This window comes from Hylaeus anthracinus, unplaced genomic scaffold (genome assembly GCF_026225885.1).
Source record: "Hylaeus anthracinus isolate JK02 unplaced genomic scaffold, UHH_iyHylAnth1.0_haploid 12001, whole genome shotgun sequence".
NCBI classification, from domain to species: Eukaryota; Metazoa; Arthropoda; class Insecta; order Hymenoptera; family Colletidae; genus Hylaeus; species Hylaeus anthracinus.
The window spans coordinates 17,853,623-17,870,470 of NW_026534348.1; the positions used below are offsets into that span (position 1 = coordinate 17,853,623).

Sequence of the window (16,848 nt, forward strand, 5' to 3'; positions counted from 1 at the left end):
TCCTAGTTCCGTGAAATTCAAACAAAGAGGAGTCTGTTCTCCCTCCACACATAAATTTGCTATAGGATAGTACCACCGGAACCATTCATCTTGCATCTCTCCCGGACCGGCTTCTCTCTCGCAGTTCACACTCCAGTTAGGATAGAGCTCAATGATCTCTACATATTTGACGATCGTCAAATTCACTTATTACTATGATAACTAACTAAACGTGATCACGACTAACACAGTGTAACGCAGCATGAAGTTACTGAATTACTGAAACACTAACAGCTAGTGACTAACTTCTATGCTGGTTTCATAAAGTTTTAGAGCAAAATAATTTTAAAGTAAGCTTTCAAAGTGTTCCAAAATCCACTTTGGGTTTTTGAATGCTAATTACTTCTGCTTGTAGCAGCCGATCGTATGCTAAGTAGTATTGCCAACATTTTAAACGGCAATAACAAGGGAACGATACATAAGTATGCGCCTTACAATGCGCCTACTTATCTAGTGATTTTTTCGAAAGACAGCTATGAGGTTAGCAATAGACAGCAACTTTCGTGGAAAATCGATTAAATCCAGGTATATAGTGGAAACTCGGCTAGTTCATGTTATTGCGTGATCGTTGCTGTTCGCTATATAGTTTTGGCCGATGGCGGCTGTCAACTGGTGTACTTTAATTTTTCGTCGGACAGATTTTTATAAATCTTCAAATAATATCGAGAATCTTTATACGTAGATAATTATCACATATTCACGTTAAGTTGAATTTTCTATGAGCCTGTGAAATTAACATTTACTTGTATGGCATCCGGCAAAGAAACAATGGGGTAAGTGAACGTGGTGATACTCTGCACCGCCTTTTAAGGGTGTGTAATATATGTACACACGAGGCACACTTTCTACTTCGCATACGAATACTATAAATTATCCTTAATTTTTCTATTATCGAATACCGTCAATTCATATAAAATAGGTCAATTTCATTGCGACGGCTAACTATCTGTACTATCCTTTCCTGTCTATTTATGATCTTATTTCCTACATCATCGCAGATACGCGTTTAGGTGGGTGCGTACGACAGAAGAGTCTGGAGCAGAATGTTTTTCTTTTCTTTTATCTATATATAACCACACAATAGAACAGCGAAAGTGGGATAAATCGGTACCGCGTGAGATGCGTTTATTTTAGTTGTTTACTCGTGCATCATTCGATATATTTTTAGATTTGTATTATAAACAATTTCTTCTGAAAATTGTAAAAATATTCGTCAGTTTCAACTTTTTAAAAACTTTCTCCTTTCAGTGTCATCATTATTGTGTTATTTAAAAATATTTGAACATAACTTTATTGATTTTAATATAGTATAACAATGATGTTCATCTATCTTTAGATCATTGTTAACTGGTATATTATTTATTTTCAGATAGGCTGCATAAGTGGTTTCACATTTTAGTAGAAGAATAAATATATTGCATTTCTATTATAGCTATTTTTCATTTAAAATCAAGAATTTATTGATTGTTAAAGATTTGTGTTACTTTTAAATAGCGTATATAAATTGTACAAGTACTGCACGTATAGTAAATTTAGAAAATTTCAACTAGAGTTACACTTATTTTTCATGATAAATATAAAAGACAACTATTCATTTAAATTTATTTCCTTTGATTTCCTCCAAATCAATACCATTTCAAATTAAACTGTAATAATATTACATCTTGATTCTATTAATTATAAGGCATGTAAGAATATGTACATTTGAGTTTTCTTTTTTAAAGAACTTAAGTTTGTTATGTTTGTGTAGAATATATAGAATAAAGCTGTGCAAAAAAATAAACCTTAGAATATTCATTACTAAAATCCTTCGTTATTAAAGTCATAAATATAATTTGTTTTGAGTATGAGACATAAGTAGATACTGCATGCATTAATTAAATAGATATATTTAAATACCTACCTTGCTTTTAATAAATTACAGTAAACAACCTATTTTCACGTGCAAAGCGCACGTGTTTCATATCGATCCCAAGACAAAAAGGTCTTGGGTATCTGCATCTACAGCAGCAGTATCTGTGTCATTTTTTTATGATTCAACAAGAAGTCTATATAGAATAATTTCTGTTGAAGGAACAAAGGTGATTGAAAATGTGAAATTTTTAAATAAAATATATTCGTGTTACATTTGAAAGTTATTTACATTTATTTATTTTCAGGCAGTAATAAATAGTACTATTACTCCAAACATGACCTTCACGAAAACATCGCAAAAATTTGGCCAGTGGTCAGATGTTAGAGCCAATACCGTATATGGTCTTGGCTTTTCGTCTGAAGAAGAATTAGGAAAGGTTTGTGAAATACGTCTTTAGTTAATGCACAGCCATGTGTATACCACAATCTCAGAGACAATATCATTCATTTGGCAGTTTATTGAGAAGTTTCATGAAGTGAAGGAAGCAACTAAATTAGCTAGTGCTAAATTACAATCGAACAGCTCGTCTGTTACTCCCGCTACTAGTGCAAACGTTAGCCCGATTATATCGCGATCGGGTATGCCATCATCAGAACAAGATCTTATAGATCCACCAAACTCATCAATGATAAATTCCAATGTATCCACATCGAATAACCCAAACCCAAATGCCAACATGATTTCTACTCAAAACAATGTATCTTTGGTAAGCAGCAGTCCCTTACCTGGTAGTTGTCAGAATAAAATGGATGACGAATTGAAAAATGCAGTCCATTCAAGATCACAGAGTGTTTCTCAGCAGAGTACAGAGAGTCCACAACATCAAGGAAAACAATCGCAACTTAGCTCTACACAAAGTGGACAATCGGCTGAGATGCAGCTTAAATATGAGAATGATAGGCTGAAACTTGCATTGGCACAAAGTTCTGCAAATGCTAAGAAATGGGAGGTATGGTTTCATACATATCAAAATACATGTATGATATATACAAGTGTAAATATATAATACTCTTTGTATATCAATAATCAATGTCATTAACGATTTTTTTTTTCTTATGAATTGTTCAAATTTAAATTTGATTGTAGGTCGAATTAACTACTTTGAAAACAAACAATGCAAGATTAACAAGTGCATTACAGGAATCTACAGCTAATGTTGATGAATGGAAAAGGCAATTACAATTGTATAAAGAAGAAAATGCTAGAGTTAAAGTTAAATATGCAGACTTAGAAGCTGGAAAAATTGCAGAAGGCAATAGTGAAGCATTAAGGTTGAGAGTTGAAGCATTAGAAAGTGAACTTAGAACACGAAATGAAGAAATCAAAGCTCTCACTATGGCTACAAAAAATAAAGATTTTGTAGTATGTACATGTTATGCAATTTCATTTTGACATATAGTTGTTTATCAAATAAATGAAATTGAATAAGATTGATATATTAATAACGAAAACTAATAGTCTAGGAATATAAAATGTTTCGAGTATAAAATAAAATAACAACCACTTGTGTTTAAATACTTATTAAATTTGTACTTTTATTTTTTAGGCGCTACAGAAAGAAAATGCGGAACTTCATGAAATGTTAAGGGTTGTCCATGAACAATTAGAACTTGCATTAAGTGCAAATAAAGTCCAAAAACAAAATTTGGATACGTTAAATGCAAGATTAGCTGGATACATACAAGATTTGGTAACTGTACATCGAGAAATTACAAACACACTGCAAACCTAAGAATGTTCTTCTTGGGAGTTTTGTATTTACGATATAAGTGAAGTATACAAATGGACGGTGTAGATTAATACAAAGGGAAAGGTTCCAAAAAAAACATACATAGTAAAAAATTCTTGAAAAAAATAAACTAAGGACATTATCTTCAAACGATAAGGGTAGATTGCGTTTTTCTAAGGTATTTATTCTATGTTAAATTAATGACAATATTTGATATTATTTTTCACAAACGTCTTTCGTGCCATACTTTTATTCGTATTGTACATAAAGATACTTTTTTAATATTGTTTTATATATTGTTTTTATAATTTGTATATTTCTGCATGTACAAAAGAATTTTATATATCGATATAGATACAAAAAATGCTTTTACTTCTGCACAAACAAGAACAAGAATCTCTTTTAGTTATTATGTACCTATTATATTGCATCGTAAGAATAACGGTAAACATTACTATGAGTTATTTAATTACTTTTTAATGTATTATGTTTTTTTATATACTTTATTATAATGAATTTTTGTATATCACTCAAATTAGATCTATAGCTTGTTTTGTCTTATAATTGTGTTTAAACGTCTAACAAATAAATTATAATTATAATTGTACTGCAGTCATCATTACTAATACTATTTCACTGATTACTATTGATCTTTGACTCATCACTAAGCTACAACTCTTACTATACTATTAAAACTATTATTATCATTATTAACGCTATTATAACTACCTCCACTACTACTGCTGCACTACTACTTGCTGTTATTATTACTCGTAGTATCATTGTTAGTGCTACTTCTATAACTGTTACTACTGTTACTGTCGATCAGGTTGTCATTACATGCTTACAAAGAACTTTTATGATATTTAGAAACATAAAACATATCAAAAATGTCACAAGATTTAGTGTGATACATGTCTCTCAATGTTTTTTTGGAACTTAGCCCCTTGGAATCAACAATAAAATTCAGTTACCCATGAACACAAATAAGAAAAATGCACAATTAACATTAGTAACGTTTAGTGATACTCGATTATGTAGTATAACTATTTAATTCAGCTGTACATTGTATCCATATTGTTCTATCGTATATTATTTACCTTTATCAATAGTGTAAGGATATATAAAATTGAAGAGTCTGGCATGAGCTGTACAGTATCGTTGATATCTAACACAAAGTATGGCATGAGAAAATATATAATATAGTTCATTTACAATGGGTAACTTAGCGATTTCAGCTTGAAGGATTATCAAACGTTTAAATATTGTGCAAACAAAAAGGATGTTTTTAATGTGCAACATGTTTTGTTAATTTTTTTATGAAACCATGGTATACATTGATTCATTGTTGAAAAAATAAATTTAATGTTTTCCAATGTAAATAATTTGTTATTCACTTATCACTGACTTTTAAAACATTCTATAGCATTCAAGCCAGATATTCTTCAATATGTTATACTTGAATAGCATAGATTTACTAGACAACAAATCGCCCGAGGATTCTGACCGACCTTCCGAAAGATGTCAAGGTGATATTTCTTGTAACAATAAACCATTTCTAGTAGTAAATGAAGTGCAGAATACTAAAAAGAGCACTTTTTATTGTACTGACAGTATGTATGTATGTACGTAAAAATGTTGCGGAGATGAATTTTAAATTTGAGGAATTGGAAACAAAAGCCTCGCTTGCCACATGTAATCATAATAAAACATTTTCAGATGGCTTTCCTGTCTTCTATTATCAATTATGTTACTACACCTATATTTTAATAAATGACTATTATACGAAATATTACCCTCACTTATAATTATTTTTGTTTATATTTATTTTCAAACATTTTATTAAAGATTACTCTAGTATTTTTTTTTCTATTTTCATTTATTTTTGTTACATAAATTTTGTTTATTTCAACTACTTGTATACAATCACTACTAGTTACTAGTAGTACACTTACTAGTAGGTAACGTCCGAAACGGTGCCGAGGGGTAGCTAAATGTGGTGATTTTCTCCTTATGTGGCATGAATCCAGGTTTTAGTACATTTGATATTATCGAAAAACTGCCGGCGTATTCAAAATGTTATAAACGAGGACTTATATTGCGAAAATATTTCAACGTTATATTCATACATGAACTGTCGTTGACAGTATTGAACGGTGGTTTGCCAAATTTTTTTGACGAATTTCACGAGTTTTTCGTAAACATTGTTATGACGCAGCTTCCATTTTGAAAACCGAAGCTACAAGAAAAGCACGTTAAACTGCTCTTCACATACTCTCTTCGGACCACTTCGGACAAACGCGTCCGTGTTGTGTGTCTTTTTCGGTGCCATCGTATTTGATAAACAATTCTAGTGCGTAACTCCTATTAAAAAAATAAAATGCAGGGAACTATTATAGAAAATTTAAGCGGTAGGAAGCTCTCGGTACTTGTAATGCTACTGATCATCGCACAAATAGTTTGTTTTCTAATAGGCGGGCTGATTGGTAAGTCAAGAAATGATAAGAATTTTGAAAACATGATGCATGAGTTTTATGATTAAACATTTTATAAACTTACACAAAGACGTAAGATTTTGTATAGATAAATAGTAATTTTCGTGTTTATTTTATTTTTAAATTCGCTAGAAAAAATTTTTAAAATTTGTTTACGATTTATAAAAAAGATAAGGTTCACGAACTTGATGTTTTTATTCATCAATAATTGTGACAATCAGAATTCATTAACCTAAATACGTTTTATAGATAGTTCACAGTTTATATATTTTTTTGATCAGCTCCAACACCTGCTAGTAGTCAAAATATACTGGGTACACCTTGCAAAGATATTCGTGTAAATGGATCTGAACCTGGGAGTGGAAAATGGTTTTATTCAAGGGGAAAAGGGTCTTGTAATGTGGTTGATATGAACCGTTTCAATTTTGACAGTCATCATCAGGCATATCAAGTTGTTTATACATTTCAAGTATGTTCATTGCAGGGATTTATACGTTCGAAAGCAAACAAAATAATTGTAAATTTAACTGTCTTTTTATATATTGTAGATGCCTGTTCCTCGTAGCAACATGCAACTAGATTATTCTAGGTGGCAGCAAAATTTAATTGGTGTTTTGCAAGTGGAGATTGTTTATCATAGTCAGATAGAAATTGGTAATTTATTGGTTATTTTGATATGTAAATTATAATTTTTTGTAATTAAATTGACCATGTTAATTCCATAATTCCATAATTACCATAATATACCATTAATAAGTGTAATTACCATAATTCCAAATGTTGTTTTTGACAGCTCCTAGGACAAAAATAACATTGGATGCAAGACTTGGTTATAGAAACAAAGGAGATCCAGATGATGCTTGGAAATTGTATGCTGCCTCTGTAGTAGAAAGAATGTTGGAGTGCAGTATTGATGATGTAAATATGTCATTTATAAGATTAGTTTACGTATTGATAAATATATGTAATTATTATTAACATGTACATCTTACAGGCAATGGAGCAGTATAATTATAACTGCAGTGTAGTGCCATTGTTTGAATTGGGATCCCTATATCATGATTATTATCTTTTAAATATTCGTCTTCCTGCTGATACAGATAAAAACATTAATCAGGGTTTGGGACATATAACTGATTTATGGCTGACAGTAAATATATATTACATTTAAAAAATAATATTTATACATATACAATATTGAAAAATATCACATTAATATTACATTTAAATTTATTTATTTACTTAATGAACGTTTCAACCTTGAATTTGTGTTCTGCTTCAGTACAAAAATGTCAATTATAAATATATAAAAGTATAAAAGTGGATGAAAGATGAAAAAGATCTATATATAAATTTAGTAAGGAGAATTGTTTATTAAATAAATAAAACATGATTGTTTGGACTATCTACACCTAAGCTACAGTAACATTGCATCTTATTTACAATTCAGGCTATCAATCAGAATGGCGGATTTACAAAGGTGTGGGTGAGTTTGAAAACTATTTATTTCCCAATTGTCATATGTGTCCTCACTTGGTACTGGCGGCGAGTACACATGCTTTCAAGATCACCGGCTCTTTTGGAATATTTGCTTTTGGCACTGGGCATAGCTCTAACATTTTTAAATAGTATGTTGCGTATTTTCCATTTGTGTTATGCATTCACCAACTATTCATGCCTAACTATAATTTTGTACTTTTCAGTGCCTTTGGAGTATTTAACACTTGCCTATGATATGCCATTCATGCTTCTATTGGGTGATATTCGACAAGGAGTGTTTTATGCCATTCTTTTGTCTTTCTGGCTTGTATTTGCTGGAGAACATCTTATGGTAAGTATATTAGATATGTATGAAAGTAATAATTTGATAACAAATTTATAATTTAACATACTAATTATATATATTTTTCTTACATGTTATCCCTTACTCAAACAGATACAGGTGAGTTTGTTTTGTTATGATTTTATGAAGGGTTACACCATCTATAGGACAAAACAATTGAAACTTTTGTTTGTAAAATGTTAATTTAAAACTTAAAAGATAATATAAAACAGCTATCATTGAAGAAGTTAGTAATAATATAATACGTTTTGCGTTCCCGCTCCCAAGGTGACCTACATAACCTTTTAGACGTTTATAGTAAAGTATCGTTAAACTACAATTTCTATAACACATTTGTTATTTAGGAAGGTGAACAAAGGAACTCTTTAAAATGCTACTGGCGACATCTGTCTGCAGTAGGTATCGGATGTCTATCATTATTTGTGTTTGACATGTGCGAACGCGGTGTGCAATTAAGAAACCCGTTCTATTCAATTTGGGTTACTGATCTTGGTACTAAATTTGCCGTATCCTTTCAGAAAAGAAAATATTACTTTTATCATGAAAATTTAAATTCCTTGACTTAAAAGAAACAGTTGTCATTTATAATTTTAGCTGGAGTGTCTGCTGGTGTATATTTAATATTTTTGTCCTACATGATATGGAAAGTATTCATGAATATTAGTGCAAAAAGGGCAGTATTACCCAGTATGAGTTCGGCACGACGTTTGCATTATGAAGGTGTGATATATCGATTTAAATTTTTGATGATAGCTACGCTTTTATGCGCATCTTTAACCGTTATTGGATTCATTCTTGGCCAGGTACTCATGTTAGAATATTTTTTACAAATTAAAATTTGATTCTTTTAAGTTTGGTTTAAGATAAGTTAATTTCATCGATTAACTTATTTAAATATATATTCGACATAGGTTGCAGAAGGTCAGTGGAAATGGGATGAAGAATTACATTTAGAAATGACATCAGCATTTTTCACTGGTGTGTATGGAATGTGGAATATTTATATCATAGCATTATTGTGCTTGTATGCACCTTCGCATAAACAATGGCCTATCGAACCATCTGGTAAATATATCAATTTTTTTTATTTGTTTTATGTATATTTAGGTTTGTAATTTAATTTTTACCATTTTGCAGAAAATAGTATTAGCGAAGAAATTGAATTTTCACGTTTATCAACTGATCCCAACGAGATGTTGTCTTTGACAGCATTTGCACGAAAAGCAGCAGTAGAGTAAATAGTATATATATTTTAAAAATAGTAGAAGAATGGCAATCGACCAGTCAACACTTTTGTACTTAAACGTTGAATACGTCAAACTATAAATATGGTTTAATTGAGGTTTTTCGATATTTATAGGATACTCGATGACTGATAATACTCGAATAAGTAATCCTTTTATGCCAAAATCAATTATTTATAAAAAATATTTTTTAAGCTTTATTCACTTTGTAATACATGTTAGTCTCTAATTAGCGATTTTTTTTATTTAAATATTTAACTAGCTGTTAAGTATTTTAAAGATGAAATGAATGAAACAGTCACTTTATCTATCCCTAGATTTTTCAGTACTTTTATTATCATACACGATGTGGTAGAATAACATGTAGTATATTTATTTGATGGAACATTCCATTTTAAATTTAACCGATATTATTGTAGTGAGATTTTTCTATATATGTACTGCAACCAGTGAACAATCATAATATCATTGCCATACTTACAGTACTAATTAATAAGCAATCTCACAAAATCTATTTTCTTTAAGAATAAGTAATCTATTTCGTCGTTTTATACTACATATCAATATTGGGCATTTACCTCTAATTAACATTTATAAACGTGCATTTAATTGTACCCATGTAATATTGATCACGGAAATCAAATACCTTCATTAATTTGGGGTTACTATCACTTGACAAATATTAACGTACATTTGGCAGTATTAAATTCCTCAACGCATTTTTAATATATACATTTCATAAAAATGTTTACCAATTCTGATGAATTATTAACACAATTTTTAGATTTTAGGACATGCATGCTACAAAGTAGAATCGAAGAAAAAAAAAAGGTGCAATAAGTCTATCATTCTAATGGAATCAATTTAGTGCACATTAGCTACTTACATAGAGTACTTATATTTGAAACAGCAGGATTAGCATTTTCTATGCCTGTTAATGCTTTTAAAGAATTGTATGACTGAATATTAATCACGAAGAACGTTTCGTATTATATAATTATTTATCATATTTTCTTAATAATTTTATAAATGTGAGATAACAAAAACGAAATGTATTAACACTGCAAAAAAAATTAATATTTTCATGTGTAGTTGTATTATTGAATTTCATTATGGTATTCAATTTGATCATTTTTCCGTGTGTATTGAACGAAATTTTATACTCACGACTTTTATACATTTTTTAAATAAATCAATTTGTTAGAATAACTTTGTTATGTTATTAAGTATTGCGTATGTATCGACTGCCACAGGCCTGTATATCTAATCACATGTAATGGTCATATATGTATGTGTCGTTATAGTTACGTTTTTTGTTTCAACGTTATTGAACGTCAACGTAAAACATAAAATCGTATGATATCCGACACGCCGAATATTTCAATTTTCTTCAGAACGTCTTTGTAGTTTCTCACAAGAATAACTGCTTTGTAACAAAATTCTTTTTCATAGCCAAATAAGTGCTCGATGTTCATCATAACTTATCTTAACATGTTTTGAGGGGTTAACTCCGAATGTCAAGTTTCTCAAGGTACAAGTTATTGGACTACATACATGTACAACATATGTCGTTTCAAAAAGGTATTTACTTATTGTTTACTGTGATTTTACTTAGTATTCGTATTTCATTATCGGATATATTAACTTAATAACGTAACGTACGTAATTTCAATTTCAATTCATAACGCACATCATATATACGTATTATTTCAGTGTTACCAAAAACTAGTAATTTTGTCGAGTGAATCGCAATATTAACGAAATCGCTTCCAAGTTTGTATAACCAGTTTTTATTTATTTTTCATTCGCATGTTATTAAAGTTACGAGTTATAAATTTTTAACACTTGGATGAACATTACTTAAATTATTTGTAACACATATCTGCATATTGCGCGGCAAGTAATTTTTCGACTTATGAAATGTAACGTTGATTTAACATTTTGCGCAATTATTTTCACGTAATGAAAACAAGCTTAATTTGTTCGCGTAGTTGAAGCCTTGAGCAATGAAATGTAAACTAGTTTCTAGTGTCGTATCTAGCAAATTCGAAGGGGGTCGACTTTGTAACAAATAGAAAGCAACGTACATACCAACTAATTTATATACATACACAAATTTTTGTTCAATATAATCGTCTTTACGTAAACATAAGTTCAATACTAAATAGTGAATTTGGAGAAATTTCGTAAATAATCAGAGATATTTTGTACAAGAATTTCATTTATTTTAATAAATATAATTTTGCAAATTTAAGTTGACGTGCCAAGGAAAAGTATAAACTCGTAAATGATTGTAAAAACAATATGTCAACATAAATTTATTGATCGTTGTTTTGGGCTGTGTTCAAGTTTTTTTTGGAGGCAATATTTCAAATTTTAACATAAATGAATAAACACATAATAGATTTCAACAAAGAACAATGACAATGAAAATCTAATATCAATCGTAATTATTTAGAGATAATATATAAAATAATAATGAAATTTTACTATTAGAGATGAAACGTTGTGGATTAGTATTTTATATGCTTAAAAATTTATAGTGAGAAACGAAAAAATTACATTTATATATATACTATGTCCCCTTGACGTGAACACATATGTACAAAGTACATTTTGTCTCCACAAAAACATCGTCTTACAAATTTCGTCTGTTCTTCTTTTCAAATAATTCAAAATAACGTATTAACTTCCCTCTGAAAGGGTCCTCTACAAATGCTAACATACGGGCCTCAAAATTGCTGGTTACGCCACTGCTAGTAAACACGTATATATATACGTCTTTCCAAATTCAAACGTCTATTCTATTTCCAAGTACCCATGTGTGTTTGCTGATCATTTGAATTGGTTGTTGAACAAAAAACAAAGAAGAGTCTAGTGATATCTTGGAATGAAAAAAATATATTCTAGTGATATCGGTAGAAGGAAAGAATTAGTGGTGATATCACAGAGAGTAGCAGGGATTTCTATAACGTGCGCGCGCATCTGCTGGCACGGCGTAAGACAGAGGCAGCAGCAGCGAGGAAGAGAGCAGTGCAGAAACGGAATCAGATGTGGTGAAGTCCGTGAGTTGACAGGTCGTGGGTGCACGAGAGAGAACAGGCGTTTCGAAGTGGCGGAGGCGGAGAGGAGGCTCCAGGGGAAAGGATTGTTTTCTAGTGTGCGCGAGAAACGGTGTCGACGGGTTACGAGTCTCTGGGACGGGTTCGTCGTTGTTGACGACGAAATGATCCTCTAGCACCGAAGATTTTTGGCCTGGTCCGTACGGACAAAGAGGAAGACCGTTCGTGTATTGCTGGTGTCGAGGGATCGTGGGCTCGTTCATCCGTAGAAAACATCGTTAGACGCTGACGTTGCGGAATTCGTCTCTCGTGTGTCGTTTTCCTTCGGTGGCCGAGCGTCGAAGATCCCAAACGACTGACTAGCCGAGCGTCGCGCGCGCGTGTGTCTTTGTTTTTTTTTTTACATTCTCGAGTGCCGAACAACTGCTCACCTACGGGAAAACAGTGTATTGTACCAACAGTGGTGAAAGACTTAAAAAGTTCCCCGTGTATTCGACGGTGGTAAACAAATCCATAGGAGCCAGAGGCCCTTCCCTGAAACGACGAACGGAACTCTCAGCTGATTCAAGGACTTGCTGCGAAGGGCTCTGCTGGCGTTTAATAGACGATAAATATGTCGTCCCCCAGCGCTGGAAAACGACGTATGGACACGGACGTTCTTAAATTGTATCCTTGAAATTCACTTTTATTTCTCCTACTCGCTATTTGTGTCTCTCGTCTTCTTTTTTTTCTCTGTTTCCCCTCCCTCCTCCCTCCTCCCTCCTCCCTCCTCCGCTCCTTTCCTTGACATCGCCAGAGTCCCCCACCCTTCGCTTTACCACCCCTCCCACTCCAACGCTCGTTCTCGCTCTTTCTTTATCTTTCGCTCTATCGCACGTGCTTGCAATCGAGTGCAAGAGAGGTCTGCACATGGTTGCGAACGCAACAAGATTTTACGTACCAGTGGCGTATTACCCTACAACCGAACAAGACATGTAGGGCCCTGATCATATAATGGGCATTCCCGAAACTAACTGATTCGAAACTCGTCGTCATTCGCGTACGATACACGAAGAATAAGTGTCTTTAAAATTTCTCGAAGACTTAGACAAATTTGAAATTTTTACGGGAGTGTAGTTCAAGTGATGCTAAAAACAGAATTATTATTTTTCGTCAGTAAAAGGATTCCAGGAATGAATACATCTCCATAAAGAAATTGTGAATGTTTTCGAAATCATAAAAGGTCTCGAGAAAACTCTACTTAGAAGTTTGTTCATTTTTTAGATCCTACAATACGGTGAATTAGAAATTTTGAAAACAAATTTTTTTGGAGAACTCTACCATATTGTAAGATATCAAAGACCCGTACAAATTTGAGTTAATTTCTTTAGGGAAATTGACACATATGCGTACGTTTGCTTTTCTGTCAAAGTTAACATTATTTACGGCCACAATACCTTTTACAATGAAAACGATATACAATATTAAAGTGAGATATCATATTTGTATGACAAAATCGATTTACAGATTAAAATTGCTTTGGTTTGTGTGTGTTTAATTAAAGCAGAAGAAATTCTATTTAAAATTCGTCCCTCAAGAGGTTAAACTTTTTTTCTATCGTTTACAGTTTTAAAGGTATTCGTGATAATATGAAAAAGTGACAGTTTCTGTGAGGGATAAAGTGTTCACTCTAACAACTGTTTCATTTCCGAAATAAGAATTAGTAACGTTATTATCATGACTTTTTAACTACATTTCTGCAGTTTCAAATTTTTCTGAATTTTCGAGTTGCCGAACTTTCCTTGTCAATTAACATAAACAAATTTTAATGATTAAGACAAGGAATATTAAATAATTTATGAAAATGCTATGAGATTGATATAACAAATAAAATTGATTATAATGACTAGACTGCGGAAGTTTATGCACGATAAATATGTAACATGCATATGCAAAATATGCACGAAAAATTGGAATAAGATGTAGTATAATAAGTAATATATTAGTATGTTACAGAATATTCACTATGTACACATATACAAAATACTTTTCACAATTATTCTGGTATATTATGATTCGTGTGACAATAAATTACGAGCATTTTTCCAAATTTAATGGTGTTAGTCGGTGGTGTGTGCCTGTCAAAATTAATTTATACGCGGAGAACGATCGCTCTATGTCACACGAAGTAATCGATGCGTATTTAAATTTAGAACAACATTGTTCCGGCACACTTATTGGCCCTTTAACGGCCTCATTATTTAAAATATTAGAAAGTTTTCGATACTGTAGAAAATCCTACATCCTTTTCTAAAGTTTTTTTACATTTTTTTCACCAAGATTTTATTGATTCACTTAACGTAAAAAACCTATAGTTACCAGTTTCCGTATTATGCAAACATATATACAAAATGTGCAATATATGGAAAATATGCAAAATATGCAAAATAAAAAATGTATTTTTATAGTACTCCAATTTCAAAACAAATTTCTGTCTAGGTCCCAATCTTTTATTGATTTCTTATAAAAATATGCATTCGCATAAACTTCCGCAGTCTAATAATGACCCAACACTCAGTTTCTCAGATCGATTGAAGTAATAAAAGTGTTTGTTAGGTTATGTTTACAAACATGTATATTATTTCTAAACTGTTACTCCGAGTTTAATATTTTTCGTGCGTTATACGATTTTTTTGTTTGTTTGTTTAGTATCTCGATAAAATGACATCGAATTTAGAAATGGTTATCTCCCATCTGTTTTTTTACGAAATATGTATAGTGTTTTATGTCCCATTGAGGTATAATGCGTCACTGATTAACGTAGCTCATTTATGCGAGTCATGTACGACGGAATCGGTTGTTTGTAACTGATACGATTGGTTGATAGGTCGACGAAGAACAACGGGTGTTTGGCGACGACGAGGGATATTTAATTCCTCGTTTCGTCGATGACGGGACACACAGCTGTTTTTAACCAGCTGACTCCACGTCTGCTCGTTTAGTACGCAGCTTTATCTTGTTTCAATAAAGCACGGTTCGCGCAGGTTCTCGAGGTTGGCTTTACTTTTTTAGTTTTAGTTTTCTTTCTAGACGTGCTGACAGTTTCCGACTATGGTCCTCGAATAATGTTCACAGTCAGAATACACTTTGAATTTATATGTACATTTCTGACGGAGCGTAAATATTTAAAGTCGCGCGTCAAAGGACCGGGCATACATGCATAAGTTTGAAACGTAGCGCGACGAACGGTGATTGAGTCGTTACTGGCGCGTATTCCACTAGGGCTGGGACTATTCCAAAACATTTTATAGTTATGGGAGTATGTATAGGTTTATTCCAACGGAACTTTTAATCGATTGGCGTAAACTATACGGTGGGTGTAAAAAGTATTCGTACACCGATCAATTTCCCAAAAAACTGTGTAAAATTGTAATTTATTAACTTATGTTTTATAAACAATGACATTCTACATATTCTCTAGAATAGATAGAGTACAACAAAATAGCTATTTACGTAAGTTGCGCAATTAACGAGAAAAAAAAACAATTAATCGATAGAAATATTGAAGCAATAAGTATTCGAACTGTTTAATTTTGAAAATTTCATTAAAAAAAAAAAAAGAAATTTACATCAATTTATAGGTATATAATACTTCCTTCGTGGAATTTCCTTTTGATTTTATCATTATTGCAACTCTTTTAAGCGTTAAATTAACTAAATTATTAGTTATTTGAAGTGGTATCTTCTTCAATTTTTAAATCTTTTTAATACTTTTTCATTTTCAAAAGTACTTTCTTGGAAATTCGATGTTTTCTAATTCGTACGGAGCAATAAACTAATGTGTTCATGTTATAAGCTCTACTGTAAATGGTTCGTCATAAGAATCGTACAAATAGTTATTGCTTCTATACTTTTACCCACTTTTCGCATTTTGTTGTTAATTTCACAAATTATATTAACTAGTAAATGTTGTTTGGACTATATCTATCTTAGAGATTTCCGAGAATATGTAAAATATCATTGATTATAAAAGAAGAAGGTAAAAAACTACAATTTCCTCAAAATTTTTTGGGAAATTGATCGGTGTAGGAATACATTCTACACCCACTGTATTCTTCTAAACTATTTCTTATATTGATATTTTAAATTCTATTTATACTTGTTGTACAAATATTTAATTTTACTTACATTTTCACTATATCCATTTTTTAATCCTTACATTTCTCTATATAATTCCAAGCAGATATTTTAAGTTAAATCGTTTATAAAATACAGTGTTACTGAAGTGATTATAAGTGATTGTATTTGAAAGGGTTAGCATGATTATTGGCTAATTATTGCCATTTGGTATTATAACAAAATTTATTTCTAAAGTAAATTAGTTCAATTTTCGAATGTAATTGAAATGGTATTCGAATAGTATTTGAAGAATTCAATATTCAAATAATATTGAAACAGTTGAGTATGTATTCTATTGGTATTCGAATGTTTGAATATTCGAAAGGGATTCGAGTAATTTAATACTTGAATAGCATTCAAATA

At 31.4% G+C, this 16,848-nt stretch overlaps 3 protein-coding genes and 1 long non-coding RNA gene across 6 annotated transcripts in view; 3 read left to right on the forward strand and 1 right to left on the reverse strand.

The window, feature by feature from the left end:
* Positions 1 to 576: 576 nt before the first annotated feature.
* LOC128891242 (homer protein homolog 1) lies at positions 577 to 5,407 on the forward strand. Of its 2 annotated transcripts, XM_054150630.1 has the most exons (7): positions 577 to 812; positions 1,964 to 2,120; positions 2,199 to 2,330; positions 2,409 to 2,660; positions 2,757 to 2,903; positions 3,041 to 3,316; positions 3,501 to 5,407. In XM_054150630.1, the coding sequence occupies exons 1-7, from the start codon at positions 787 to 789 to the stop codon at positions 3,684 to 3,686; spliced, it is 1,176 nt and encodes a 391-aa protein (XP_054006605.1). In that variant the 5' UTR covers positions 577 to 786; the 3' UTR covers positions 3,687 to 5,407. The 2 variants fall into 2 exon arrangements, with proteins under 2 accessions (XP_054006605.1, XP_054006604.1); XM_054150629.1 differs by having other exon boundaries at positions 578 to 812; positions 2,409 to 2,903.
* Positions 5,408 to 5,548: 141 nt separating this feature from the next.
* On the forward strand, positions 5,549 to 10,831 carry LOC128891299 (protein wntless). The gene is made up of 12 exons (XM_054150720.1): positions 5,549 to 6,169; positions 6,460 to 6,647; positions 6,727 to 6,832; positions 6,972 to 7,096; positions 7,173 to 7,328; positions 7,629 to 7,806; positions 7,882 to 8,009; positions 8,115 to 8,120; positions 8,366 to 8,527; positions 8,597 to 8,824; positions 8,933 to 9,086; positions 9,159 to 10,831. Exons 1-12 carry the CDS (start codon positions 6,064 to 6,066, stop codon positions 9,257 to 9,259), a joined length of 1,638 nt encoding a protein of 545 aa, XP_054006695.1. The 5' UTR covers positions 5,549 to 6,063; the 3' UTR covers positions 9,260 to 10,831.
* LOC128891309 (uncharacterized) lies at positions 7,851 to 8,501 on the reverse strand. Its single transcript, XR_008460793.1, has 3 exons — positions 8,267 to 8,501; positions 8,093 to 8,161; positions 7,851 to 7,992 (listed from the first exon to the last, which is right to left on the reverse strand). It is a non-coding gene; the product is annotated as an uncharacterized LOC128891309 (long non-coding RNA).
* Positions 10,832 to 12,265: 1,434 nt separating the features above from the next.
* Positions 12,266 to 16,848, forward strand: part of LOC128891279 (ubiquitin-conjugating enzyme E2 H) — a 119,701-nt gene continuing 115,118 nt past the window's right edge. Inside the window, exon 1 of one of the 2 annotated variants that reach the window (XM_054150696.1) lies at positions 12,266 to 12,968. In XM_054150696.1, the coding sequence (XP_054006671.1) occupies positions 12,941 to 12,968 (28 nt within the window). In that variant the 5' untranslated portion in view covers positions 12,266 to 12,940. Of the gene's footprint in view, positions 12,994 to 16,848 lie in introns of both variants that reach the window. The other variant, XM_054150695.1, reaches the window with a different exon arrangement.

Excerpts from the sequence above, each read along its gene's own strand:
- LOC128891242 (XM_054150629.1), top strand. The coding sequence starts at position 787 with ATGGCATCCGGCAAAGAAACAATGGG. Across the intron at positions 813-1,963 it reads TCCGGCAAAGAAACAATGGG|TAAACAACCTATTTTCACGT; the intron begins GTAAGTGAACGT and ends AATAAATTACAG. Across the intron at positions 3,317-3,500 it reads CAAAAAATAAAGATTTTGTA|GCGCTACAGAAAGAAAATGC; the intron begins GTATGTACATGT and ends TTTATTTTTTAG.
- LOC128891299 (XM_054150720.1), top strand. The coding sequence starts at position 6,064 with ATGCAGGGAACTATTATAGAAAATTTAAGCGGTAGGAAGCTCTCGGTA. Across the intron at positions 7,807-7,881 it reads AGCTCTAACATTTTTAAATA|TGCCTTTGGAGTATTTAACA; the intron begins GTATGTTGCGTA and ends TGTACTTTTCAG. Across the intron at positions 8,825-8,932 it reads TTGGATTCATTCTTGGCCAG|GTTGCAGAAGGTCAGTGGAA; the intron begins GTACTCATGTTA and ends TATTCGACATAG.